Raw genomic sequence first — 13159 nt, 5'->3', positions numbered from 1 at the left:
CTGTTCTAGCCTATATTAATCTATGAGTTTGCCTCCCAGAGAGGAACTCCCCCCGCAGGAAACCAGTTTATTGGACTCAGGTCATTCAACCAGTTATACACAAACAGTTTCGTTTGGTTTTCTTGGTTCATCTAAGTTAAATATGAAAACAGAAAAAAAAAAAACTTAATTTCTATTATCGATCCAAAAACAACCCTTAAACAATGTTCAGTTCAAGATTAAATTGAAATGGAATAAATAAAAAAGAAAAAAGATAAATAGACTTTAAAGCTTCTGATGAATTCACATTTATGTCATTGTCAAAAAGTGATGTGTTAACAGTAACAACTGAACCACAGAACATATTACATCCATACTTTCTGCAGAGGTTCTCTCCATTGGAGAGTAACGAAAAACTTTAAGGACATAATATCTAAATCAGACATAAAACCATTTTCAGACATGCATTTTTAAAGTTGTTAAATCAGACACAAATTTCTCAGTTTCTAACACATTTTGGTGAGAAATGGATTTCTACAGATCAAGATTAAAATTGGTTCTGCTGTGCGAAAGATCTGAAGAATTGGTGCAGAAGATCAATAGGGAAAGCCAGCATGTCAAAAAGGTAAAACAAGGCATCAGTTGGACATTTTGAGAAAAAGAACCTTTGATTTTGCATGCTTTTATTGCCTATGAGAATAAACAAAAAAACAATGCATGTTTGGACTGCGCTTGTCAACTTATAAAGTAGAATATGTCCAAGTTCATCAAGTTGCCCTGAGACAGACACTGTTTTACCAGATAAACAACTTTACAGTTTAAAGCCCAGACTGCATTTAAAAGCAGCACTGTTTGTGCCTGGCTGCAGTTATTTACAACCTACAGAGGCTGCAGCCCGACAGGACATGGTCATAGGATCTTTTGCCTAAATGTTGTGATCCTCAACGCTTCAAGTCACAAAATAAGGCCACAGTTCTGAGCTGCATTCGGAAAAACCCTTTTAAAAATGGGACCGGTTTTGCTCACAGGTTCTGATGTTCTCTGATGAGAAAGGTAGACTATGTCTACCAATTCAGGGTCTGGATCAGTTAAAAAAAAAAAAAATCTAAAAAGGGAGGATGAAGTGCTGTTAAGGCAAACAACATTCTGCAAATGTATCCTGAATACAAGCAAGCAGATATATTCCCAGGAACACATGTATATGTGTAGAAAAGTTACAACAAAAGTACATTTGAAGGAGGACAAGTCAGGCGTGCAGAGTTCATTTCTTATATCTTCCCAGGTGTTCTCGGGCAATAATGAGTCTTTGGATTTGAGCAGTGCCCTCGTAGATCTACAAAAAAGGAAACAAAAAGATAGTAATCAAGAAAATTAAGTTTTGCCAAATACCTCTGCTGGCAGTGATTAAGTGCACATCATCACCCACCTGGTAGATCTTGGCATCTCTCATCAGCTTCTCCACCGGGTATTCGCTGTTGAAGCCGTTACCTCCAAATATCTGAACAGCATCAGTGGCCACCTGATTGGCGATGTCTCCAGCGAAGGCCTTGGCGATGGAGGCGTAGTAGGTGTTTTTGCGGCCCTGGTCCACTTCCCAGGCAGACCGCTGGTATGCCATCCTGGCCAGCTCCACTTTCATCGCCATCTCAGCTAGGAGGAAGGACACTGCCTGGTGCTGTGAAACAGGAGGAGACAGAGGGGCCCGTTGATCCTGTACTCTTTTTACTTGTAACACTGTACAGCCGTGATGTCACCTGACCGTCAGTTATCATGATAGTTACAGTTAAGACAGCATTGCCACAGTTATTTGCATTATACAACATTCTGTAATACAGTGAACTCAAAATGGGGTACATCAGCGTGTAAAGCCTGCGACAGAACAGAAGAAAATAAAGCAAACAAACCTCGGCAATAACTTTGCCAAAGGTCTTCCTCTCAAGTGCATAATTGGTAGCTTCATCAAGAGCTCTCTGTGCCAGGCCTGTTGCTCCTGCTGCCACCTGCATTGCATTAAGAACATTAATAAACAATGACAGATACACTTAACATTGGTTTTTCATTTGCTTAACAATGTTTAAAAAGCATGTAAGGAGCATGTTTGTAGCAATAGGTTATCAGATATGAAAAAGGTAGAAATGTCCTTCAATTAGGTGATGTCTTTGATGCCATGTAGGCAGTGTGTACCAAATACCTGGAACATATCGGTTTGAACTCATTTTCACAAATGTCTTGTGTCCACACAAATCCAAAAAGACTCTTGACTAAAGTTCACTGTAACCAAGGGTCTGCTGTGACGATACCAGATCATTGAATCATCATGCATTTTATAGAGAAATGCAAGAAGAAAAGAGCTGCTGATTATACAGACCCAGATGTTTTACTTCTGATCTTTTCTTTTTTTTTTAAATAAAATCAATTCCCATTTTTGTTATGTCTTTTAAAAAACAAAAAAAGTGAGCCTTTGCATTAACGATTTCAATTTAGTTAGAAGACTTACTGGTGGACGAGTGTTGTCAAAGGCACCCATGGCAATTTTGAAGCCAGATCCCTCTGCGATCAGGACGTTCTCCTTTGGGATTCTCACATCCTCAAAGGTGATGCCTCTGGTATCAGAGCACCTCTGGCCCATGTTCATCTCCTACAAGCACAAAACAAACACAGGGCATGTTATCTTGTAATGCACATATCAATGTCAAATTACTGGACTAGATTATGGCACCATCCTGACTAGATGGCAGAGGTTTTCCCTAAAAAAATAAATATTATAATAATAATAACAACAACAACAACAACAACAACAACGCGATACAAATGTTTGGTCATACTGCCCAGCACTACTCAAAATCATAATTTGGTGTAAGAGATTGTAATCTCACAATTTTTTTTTTTTTCAAACTAACATGGGCAAAAGCATGCATCACGTATCACTTACAAACCACATTTCCACCATTAATACAATGTTTCTAACCTCCAAGAAAATAATGATCTTAATACAAAACCAGGTCATGTGTTGTCATGTGGCTCATCTTACCTTCCTTCCTATTTGAATTCCTGGAGTGTCAGCATCCACAATGAAGCCAGTAAAAGCCTTGCTGGCTGGACATTTAGGATCTGCGTTAGTGCGGGCCAGGAGGAAGTACCTAGGAATATGAAATGATGTATAAAAGTAAAAAAAAAAAAAAAAAACATTCAGAGCAACAGACGTCAGTTTTTGTTGAAACAGTCGATTCAACTTTCTGATCATTCGGCAGCACCACAAACTCCAGCCTCCACAACAGAGGTGTATAGTCCAGGTGCCAGAAAGTAGAAATCCTGTCCAGCAGCTGTCCCAACCATCACTAAACCAGCTCCTCTACCAGGTAGATGAGCTCGTTAGTGAAAACACCTGTTCTAGATGTAGAGGCAGATCCAAAAACATGGCAGGATTTTTACTTTCTGGCACCTGGACTATACACCTCTGCTCCACAATCATCAGAAAGTTGAATTGACGTAAAAAGTAGCACTTGAGCGTATACTCGTTGTTTACAATGAGAGCAATGGTACACACCAGTTAGCTTTCCCACCATTGGTGATCCACATCTTCTGCCCATTAACAACATACTCATCACCCATCCTCACAGCCCGGGTCTTGAGGCCGGCCACATCAGAGCCCGCGCCGGGCTCGGTCACACAGTACGCCTGCCGAAAACACACCACACAGTAAGTTAACCCGGTCTGATCTGATGCAAATTAGAGCAGTACCATTTTTCATTATTTCTTCTGTTTTTGCAGATGTCAACACACATTAGTAAAAAGTAGTACCATGATATGTCAGGGCTTATGTTCCTTCCTTTACAAGAAGCCATTTAGCTTGCACAGAGTGAGATAATCTCATTGTCAACAGTGCAGTATGTGAGGCAAGATCCAACACTAGTTTGAACAGCATGGTAAGGAATTGCTAGGAAACTTTCTATTTAGTGGGGCTGCAACTTTTGAAAAACCAGACAGTTAACTACGGGATTAAGAAAGTCCACACATTTAAGATGGATTATGAGTTTATCAAAAGTAGCATAAATTGGCTATACTCAAGTACCTCATGAAGTATTTAAGTATACTTAGTTATTTTCCACCACTGTACAAAACGTGTCCTCCTACAAATAAATACTGTACTTACACACATAAGAGGCTCCTCAGTCATCCTTCCCAGGTATTTCCTCTTCTGTGTGTCACTGCCGGCTATAATAACAGGCATTTGCTGGGTGGGAGAAACAGATGGAACTCAATTCTAACTGAGCTACAACCACAGTTATTAATTATGGTTAGGACGGACGCAGATACTGGAAATATTTATTTTAGACAATTATATCCATAATCCTCAGTAGGAACAGTGCTCTTAACCCCCAATGCATGACCCTGTCTCTAATGAAATAACATTGTAGAAGGTTCAGTGAGCAGCCTTCTGCTTTTTGTGGACTGTTAAAAGTAGCTCACTCCTTCTTGAGTCAATGAAAAGCAAAGATGCCTATGAACACTACTGCCAAGTGAGTAGCAGCACAGGTCTAATTGAAAACATTATGCGTATGGTTGATCCCAACAATTCATTTACATTCTTCAGTATTCTGAAGCTGTATACATTTGTAGATTAACCAACCACATAAAAAGGAAGTAGGAAGAGTACTTACTTACAAATGTTTGATTGCACTTACAGTAAAGAACACACATGTTGGCAATTCAAGTAAAACGTTAACCAAGTACCGATAATAGCAAAGACCTTTAACATACAGGTTTTCTTAAAATTTGGCACTAGTTCCAATCTGGTTTGGGGGTCATCCCCAGCGGTGGACACCTTAAAAGACTATTTTTTGGTGATTTGAATTAACCCAGTTTTTAAAAACTGGTAAAGAGCAAATTAAACACTAGCAACCCTGATAAACAACAACAACTTACTCCCAGAGAGTTTGCCTCGATAGCAGTCTGGACTCCTGTGCAGCCATAAGCCAACTCTTCTGTGATAAGACAGCTGTCAAAGATGGACAAGCCCATTCCACCTGAATACAACAAGAGATTAACACAACAGGGTTTCTCACAGGGTTTTCGAACGGACATTAGCCATCTTGCCTGACACAATATAAAAAACCACTGGTTTAAGGCCATCATCTACAAACTAAATTGAAGCAAGACAAGATGTGCCAGGATCTGCATGGCCTACCACAAAGGGGGCAGCCAGGATAATGTTATGCAAAAGTTTAAAATAGGACAGGCTATTTTCAAATAGTCAATGAACAAGAACATAATGTACCATATTCTTGTGGAATGTGGCTGTTCATTAGACCAAGCTCCCATGCCTTCTTGATGATGGGGACAGGATACTGCAAAATGACAAGACAGGTGTTATTCAAACTTTTTATTTTCTATTCTGAGCCCCAATTTAAGATAAGGCTATATTAATGCTAGTGAATTGTGCAAATATTTGTGCAAAAGAAGTCAGTAGTGGAACTCAAATCTATTCATTATGTACTGCATTTTCTACACAAGTGTAGGTGTCTTAGGTTGAATTATTCTATGCAATTAGTCTTAAAACTATAATCAGCCAAATTTCACATCAGGATAGAGTTTTTAAACCTGCTTTCGTGTCAGTCAACCATCAAGTCAAGCCTTATTTAACCTGCATATACATTCACTGCTGCCTAATCTTTGGGCTATACTCACTTCACCACTCCGGTCATAAGCAGCTGCTGCAGGGATGATCTCTTCACGTGCATACTTCCTCGCCAGCTGTTGGAACTCCTTTTGCTGATCCGTCAGCTCTGTGAACCAAGGCAGCAAGAAGACCCACAATGAGCACATTAAAACACACACTTTAAAAAGAAAATGCACACATTTCTCCTGTTTAAATAGACTTGGGCGGATGATACCAAAGCCCAAATGCTTGTTTCACTCCTGTTAAGTGCACCATTTCAATACATTGTGTCAGATCTTATATCAAATGAGGAAAACCACGTGACTGATAACGTCTGAAGCATCCTTCATTTGGCTTGACAGTTTATTAAAGTTTAGCAGCTTAACAGTGATATAGTGCCACTTTTATTATGCCTTCTCTGCATGGTACAGTGGCTTTACCACAAACCTAAAGATACATGTTGTGCAAAACAGTTTTTTTTATAATTATTATTATTATTATTATTATTATCATCATCATTTAGAAAAAAAAATCTAAAATCTTCTTAAAGTGATTTCAATGTAAATGGTGGACGAATTGATAAGTATAAAGTTACCTCAAGGAAAAGAAAAGTGTGTTAAATTGAAACAAATAGGGGATTTTACCCAACAAAGACTAACTTTGGAAGATATCCACTTGATTTGTCAGACTGCTGAAGCCTCAAATAAACTTTGGAATATATTTTTGCATAAAATAAGGACATTGCATTTTGTCACATCAGAGTCGCTTTAGGAAGGGATCTATCAGTGCCAGTACGGACAGGAGGAACAATTACAGTGACCAAAAATGTGGCCATGCAAGTGTTGTTATAAAGCACATATGACAAAATGTGAACATATCCTTTAAAATTATATAAAGGTTTCTACATCCTACTCACCAAATGAGTAGCCAAGGGAAGCTGTGCTGTGGGATCCTGCAACACTGGATGCAGCAGCAGCAGCACTGGAGCTCTGCAGCCGGATCCCAGACCGTACACTGGCTTTGAGAACCTGTGCATGGAGGAGAAAATCAGCAATATACAACAAAGTTAAGTTACATTCAATTTAAACATGAGACCTCCACACCTTCTACTCTTTAAAAGTATTTAGTTAGTAAAACATTAGCTCCATTTTCTGCCTTTTAGCATGTATAACCATTACATTCAAGTCAGAGTTAGGCATTGATTTCCCTGAAAAATAAATACTCTACAATGTTTGACAATAAAACAGAGATCACTTTGAGGTATTTTAACATTAATATGCGTTCCCCCAGCCTACCTATGGTTCCCCAGTGGCTAGAAATGGTGATAGGTGTAAACCGAGCCCTGGGTATCCTGCTCTGCCTTTGAGAAAATGAAAGCTCAGATGGGCCGATCTGGAATCTTGCTCCTTATGAGGGCATAAGGAGCAAGGTTACCTCCCCTTTCTCCGCTTTGCCCGCCCAGAGAATGTGGCCCACCCATGAGAGAGAGAGAGAGACATCATGGCTTTCAAACGAGCCAAGTGGCAGTTGGTCAAAGCCACAAAAAAAAAAAACTCATCCATGCTCTCCGATGTAATGCACTTTTTTCCTTACCTTTATTCATTTTAAAAACAGATATAGTGTACATATTTATATTCTTCACATTTGAATGTAAGGTTTATTCTAAATTTGTGATTCTTGAATTTTGCAGTACTCGCTTTTAATTTTTTGTTACAGATATATTTTTACATATTTTTTTTATATATATAAGTTTCCTGACTTTTGTTGTAACGTTGCTTTTAGTTTAATTCTCGCTCTTACAATGTTTACTCCTATGCGCCAATATACTAGTAAAGCAAATTATTTGTATGCGTTTAACGTTACCTTCAATAAGTCTTAGTAAACGACCTTCTGGGTTTTTCAAAGATATCCAGGTAGCTGATTATATTTTACAGAAAGACAGAGGCTTAGCTCTATGACTAATGTAGCTAACTAATAGTAATACATAAGAGGTACAAACGTCACTGTGTAATACAGGTAGATAGTGTAAACACAATGATAAAAGCGTCTTAAAATGTCTTAAAAAAAGTTGACGCTGTTAGCTAGCGAGCTAACGTTAGCCAATGACGTAAGTTAGCTAGCAAAGCTTTCACTTGGTTGACTCGAAAAAATTAAAATGTAGCTGCGTCAGGGGGACAACAAGCTGCGGCGACCCGTATATAATTAACTAAAACTGTGAAAACAAGATGGAGAATTATCGCTGAAGACACTTACCTTGTTGAGCAGCATTGTTGTGTTAGTACTGCACAAGTCGCATAAACAAACTGGCCCACCGCAACCTTTGTCCTACATATTAATATCCGCCTTCTCAGCCAATCACAGCAGCAGGATTGATTACGTGTCGCTGGTCTCAGCATCCGGAAAATTACTTTTACCCTTTACCCCAGTTTGTTACCTAACCGCTTGAGGGAATGCACCCTCTAATGTTTTCATATTCTCTTAGGTCTCCCCGGTATGAAATCGATTTTATCATAAAATTGTTTATTGTATAAATTGTGTGACACACCCCATAAATGAAATAAGTGCTAAATAAAGCCAAGCAAAAGAGATGATACTCCTGCACTAAGGTAATTTTATAATGCAAGCTCTGATTGATCCCAGATTTGGTGTGACAGTTGTCAGGGTAGTTTCTCTAGGTGTGAAAAAAATATTTTTGATGCATTGAGGAAATACAATTCTAAAAAATTATGAATTTATGTATTAATTTACTTTCAGGAAGATTTGGCTGGCTGCCCCATACACACTAATACATTGGTATGTTGTGGTTATGCTTGTGAATGTGAAGCTGAAAGTTTATATTGTTAGACATTACATGTAGGGTACTCAGACGGTGGTGGGTATACATACCAGAATATCTGGTTTGTCGGTCAGACACAAACATTTGATTTCATTCAGCCATTACTTCCTTTTGTCAGAGATAAACCAGAGTAAAGTTAATTAGTTCTAAAGAGATTTCTATGATCTGCTTCTTTCTACGGTTAACTTTATTTCAATACACTGTTATTGTTTTACAATTAACATTCAACTTGAGATATGAGGAATTTATGATCAGTTTATATTTTTCTAGCTGTACTGTACCCTCAAATTTGCATTCTTTCCTACTTTGTAGAGCAAGTGCTGCACAATTTTCTTTATAGATCTTATGACAAATTTATCTTCAACAGGTGGTCCTCCAAGTTAGCACAGGGGGGCTGCCAAATTATGTAAAAATTTAAGATGCAACTAAATTATAATATATGCATCATGGGGTCCATATTCTTCATCTTAGGGATCCTGGGCATTAAGGCATTGAAGATCCCTGGACTGAACTGTAACATTTACACCAGTAACACTAATCCTATCATGAACAGCATATTGTTTATACTACTGAGGCCAAACTATACAAGTACATTTGAAATGTGGTACAGTGCTAAGGCACAACTTTTACTTATATATTGGTACTACTTTTGTTCAATGTCTTCAACCACTGGGAATCTGACAAGTGCATTTCATCTTGCAGTACACCAGGACAATTTGATTGCTTAACATTTGGTTCTCTTGACCATCAAGCAGTTATCTAAACATTAAAATGTTTAGACTGGAGTTTGGTCCCCAGGCCTTTCTAATTGAACTCCAATCAGGAGCACAGTCACTTTGACAGTGCACCTGTGGCCAAGATTAGATTCAATGGAGTTTCAGATAACTAAAACTGATAAGGCATAAAAGCAGTGACAGCAGACAGTTGTGGGGCGTTCAGATTTTATTGGCGTATCAAACAGCTGTACATCTATTTGCCTTTCTTGGCCTTGATCTTCCTCAGGTAGAACTCGAGCTCCTTGCCCTCCAGAATGTAGCCGTCTGCTCTGCCGCACTGGCCGGGTCTGGAGGCGATGCAAGCTGCAGGAGGGGAAACAGTCAGAGGTGAATAGTTTCAAAACAGGAAAGAACGCTAAAGTCAATTATCTCAGGTCAAAGTCAGTTTTGAAGTTACAGAAACAGTTATTTTAATGTCAGATAAGACTAGAAGTATCATAAAAGATGAGGAATTTAAGAGCGAGGAGAAGTGACTAACCGCGTACAGGATTTTTTTTGGTTGTTTCGTAGCCTTAGCCTTTGATCTGACACCTGTCTATAATTGCCCTGCTGCACTCCACACATTGAGGCATTTAGGTAAAAAAATAAAAAATAAAATAAAACTGTCGCTCCATCTGCCACTTAACAGCCAAGTGTCTGGCTTTAAAAGGAAAACAAGAGGTATTTAGAGGGTAAAGCGCTTACATTCAACTCCCCAAACATCATCCCTAAGATTGGGTGAATGCGTAGGTAACAGGTCTTTCTCAGAGTCGTCATTATCACCACTTTCATTCAGTAGCAGAACTGGACAAAGTTATCTTCATGGAAAGACGTGCACCAGAGCAGACAGCACCTTATGCAGGTGCCATGGAAAGAATCTCCTTTAACGGTAACTCTGGTTGTAACTTTATTTTGTCAACAAAATACATAAAGAGAACACCCTTCAAAAAGTGTATTATTAGTTCCCCTCATTCTGTGTCCGTACCTTTTATACAAAACAGCAAGGCAGAATAACTGATCAAGAGTCCTGCCTTGAACAGGCAGTGTAAAAGGGGTCAATTGGTAAAGTCAACTTTAAGTACAGCAATTCTGGACAGCTACTACAGTATAACATGTTAAGACTTACCAAGCAGTTTTCCCTGCTGGAACTGCTCTTCCAAGAGGGTGCTGATCTTGGCAGTCTTTTTACGGTCATCATACTTCTTCTGAGTCTTCTTTGACCTCTTCTTGTTCAGAACCTCTTCCTCCTCAGGAGTCTAAACAAGGGGGGAATTGAAGCTTATTTAACAGACACTTACACTGCCGGGCAACACCAAGTAATCTCTGCAGAGGGCAGCAGTGTAGGTAACCAGTCTTTCTCAGAGTCGTCATTATCACCACTTTCATTCAGTAGCAGAACTGGACAAAGTTATCTTCATTGAAAGACGTGCACCAAAGATGACAGCACTTTATGCAGGTACCATGGAAAGAATTTCCTTTAGTGACCCACATACACCAGATCCGACAGCCCGCACACATATATACACCCAAAGTGCATTCTATATAAAAAGGGTGGCCCCATTTTCACCAGAGACTTGTCTTGGATTTCACTTTCAGCATTTTAACCTTCCATTAGCTGTAATGGCAGCACTATAGTTTATAAAAACAATGCCAAGACAAAAGTTGGTGTGCCGCAGTTATACTTCGCACCACTAGATAGACATTTGTATTTTCCCCCACATACCAGCTTGGCTCCCTTCTTGCGTCCCAGAGGAGTGGCAAAGTGGGCCTCATACCACTGCCTGTAGGGAAGGCTGTCAACAAGAACGATGCAGTTCTTCACCAGGGTCTTGGTTCTGACCAGCTCGTTGTTGGAGGCATTGTAGACCACATCAATGATCCTGGTTTTACGTGTACAGCCTGTGTATACAAAAGAGCCGTTAGCAAGAGTAAAATTTTCTTAGCCCAATTAATTTGTGAAATAACTGATTAGAGTAAATCAATCTTTCTCAGGTGTCTGTTATCACCACTTGCAATCAGTAGCAGAACTGGACAAGTTATCATCATGGAAAGATGCACAATAACAAACAGCTCAAAAGGTGCCCCATGAAATGAAAGTGGGCATTTAAATTACACTTACACTCAGAGCCCCATGAGAAGTTACCAACATCCAGCCTCAGAGCACGGTACTTCTTGTTCCCACCACGGACCCTCACTGTGTGGATGCGACGTGGTCCAATCTGAAGAAAAGCAGGTTTATTATTTTTATGGTTGTGTCTAAAGATCGCGTTCTGTAATTTATGGAAAATTAAGTACTATGCAAGTATTGAAGCGTGTCAGTGTAACTATGACAAGTCCTAACATTGGTAAGTCCAAAGCTTTGAACCAAAACGGCCCAAAAAAAAGACATACCTAAGGTCATGTTTTCATCACCCACGCTACATCATCCTATGTCCATTTTTAGCAGGTAACCACTGTATTTACTTACTTTTGTGTTTGCAGGAGGGCGCCCAAGCTCATACTTCCTTTTCTTGTGGTAGGGCTTGCGTTTACCGCCGGTCTTGCGGCGTTTATGCCAGTTATCCCTTGAGATACCTAATATATGAAAAGATAAAGTAGGAACCAGGAGTTATATCGTTGGACAACTCACAGCACATTGACTGCTAAAAAAATATGTCCTATGCTTGAGCAATCAGTTCTCCAAGGTATAAGTTGTCCGCAGTTTTAATTTGGATTGGAAAAGTTTCATCATATCGCTCAAGCAATTGTAAGTTCCCTCCATGGATAAACGGCCTGCATGTTTGTAACCTTTCTAAGACCATGCTGAACAGGATTGCTACACGAGTTTGATGTCCTACAGAACAGAGCAGACCATGATGCAAGCAGTGGTTCAAACTGTCCTTGCACATGCAACTATCATAGCAAGAGGGAAAGCTAATCCAAGTAACTTTACCAATTTCGAGATCTTACACTCATACTGTGGCTCAACATGTACCTCGTGTCCAAGATACAACATTATCTAACCCTAATCCGTAGAGATAACTTAAAATTAGATATAGAAGCACTCAACTACCTTCTCAAACAAATTATTAGTATTCCCTGAAGTGTTTCAGTGCAGCAGCGTGACCTGATGGCGACCATCCCGCTAGCTAGCTAATGCTAACATTATCTCTCCATTTGCCTGGCGCTCTTAAGAAATAACCCCAACTACTCCTGAAACGGCGGACACGTCGAGTACACAATGCCGAAACCTGCTTAAATATTATGAAGCATCCCAAACAACAAAAGTATGCCGTTTTCAAGCACGCTTGAGCACTAGTAGCTAACTACATGGCAAATGAGAGCAGCCATCTTGGAGCACATAGCATCCTTTTCAAATAACTCATTAAAATACAACAAGTTGACTGTATACAGCCCAGTTAAAGATACATCTGTTCAGAAAACATTTAGCATCAATATAGCAAACCATTATCGAAATATTTCTTCGTTTAAACATCAGATGGACAAGGATTCTCCCTCCGACCCGAGCATGAAAACACGTACCCATTCTCAGGCGCCGGCTAGAAAGAGGAACCGCAAAGGCTCATGGGGAGGTTTGAAGCCACGTGTTCTCGCGAGAATGTACGCAACATCGCTCTGACGGTATTTTCTTAGGGTGAGAAAAAAAGCAAATACACATGCGATATTTTTTATGATTCCTATTTTTGTAAAGAATTACAATTACATTTGTATGCTTCTGGTTTTATTTCTATTTTAATGGCTAAAAGTAAACGACACAAGGAATCTAATATATTATTTTATATTCTGTTTTATATTATTTTGTATTTATACTTTTAGTGAACTATTATTCAATTATAATTTTATTTGGCAATAATATTAACTATATGGAAATATAAATATGAAATGCATATTTGAATTTACATTATATATAGGAGGTAAATCTAGAGATAC

General features: G+C 39.1%; 2 protein-coding genes and 4 non-coding genes across 6 annotated transcripts; all 6 read right to left on the bottom strand.

The window, feature by feature from the left end:
* Positions 1-271: 271 nt before the first annotated feature.
* acadm (acyl-CoA dehydrogenase medium chain) lies at positions 272-8020 on the bottom strand. Its single transcript, XM_039814707.1, has 12 exons — positions 7892-8020; positions 6555-6666; positions 5668-5765; positions 5258-5327; positions 4906-5006; positions 4133-4213; positions 3527-3657; positions 3011-3119; positions 2477-2617; positions 1884-1979; positions 1406-1654; positions 272-1312 (listed from the first exon to the last, which is right to left on the bottom strand). Exons 1-12 carry the CDS (start codon positions 7904-7906, stop codon positions 1241-1243), a joined length of 1275 nt encoding a protein of 424 aa, XP_039670641.1. The 5' UTR covers positions 7907-8020; the 3' UTR covers positions 272-1240.
* Positions 8021-9398: 1378 nt separating this feature from the next.
* LOC120567732 (40S ribosomal protein S8) lies at positions 9399-12849 on the bottom strand. Its single transcript, XM_039814709.1, has 6 exons — positions 12752-12849; positions 11697-11803; positions 11349-11448; positions 10953-11128; positions 10356-10485; positions 9399-9553 (listed from the first exon to the last, which is right to left on the bottom strand). The coding sequence occupies exons 1-6, from the start codon at positions 12753-12755 to the stop codon at positions 9444-9446; spliced, it is 627 nt and encodes a 208-aa protein (XP_039670643.1). The 5' UTR covers positions 12756-12849; the 3' UTR covers positions 9399-9443.
* Positions 9990-10058, bottom strand: LOC120569145. The gene has a single exon (XR_005640847.1). It is a non-coding gene; the product is annotated as a small nucleolar RNA SNORD38 (small nucleolar RNA).
* Positions 10584-10652, bottom strand: LOC120569144. The gene has a single exon (XR_005640846.1). It is a non-coding gene; the product is annotated as a small nucleolar RNA SNORD38 (small nucleolar RNA).
* Positions 11214-11280, bottom strand: LOC120569146. Its single transcript, XR_005640848.1, has one exon. It is a non-coding gene; the product is annotated as a small nucleolar RNA SNORD38 (small nucleolar RNA).
* LOC120569147 lies at positions 11539-11648 on the bottom strand. Its single transcript, XR_005640849.1, has one exon. It is a non-coding gene; the product is annotated as a small nucleolar RNA SNORD46 (small nucleolar RNA).
* Positions 12850-13159: the final 310 nt, after the last annotated feature.

The sequence above is a fragment of the Perca fluviatilis genome, chromosome 11 (assembly GCF_010015445.1).
Source record: "Perca fluviatilis chromosome 11, GENO_Pfluv_1.0, whole genome shotgun sequence".
In the NCBI taxonomy this organism is placed as follows: Eukaryota; Metazoa; Chordata; class Actinopteri; order Perciformes; family Percidae; genus Perca; species Perca fluviatilis.
Note: the sequence above shows the minus strand (reverse complement) of the source record. Positions and strands in the feature narration are given on the sequence as shown.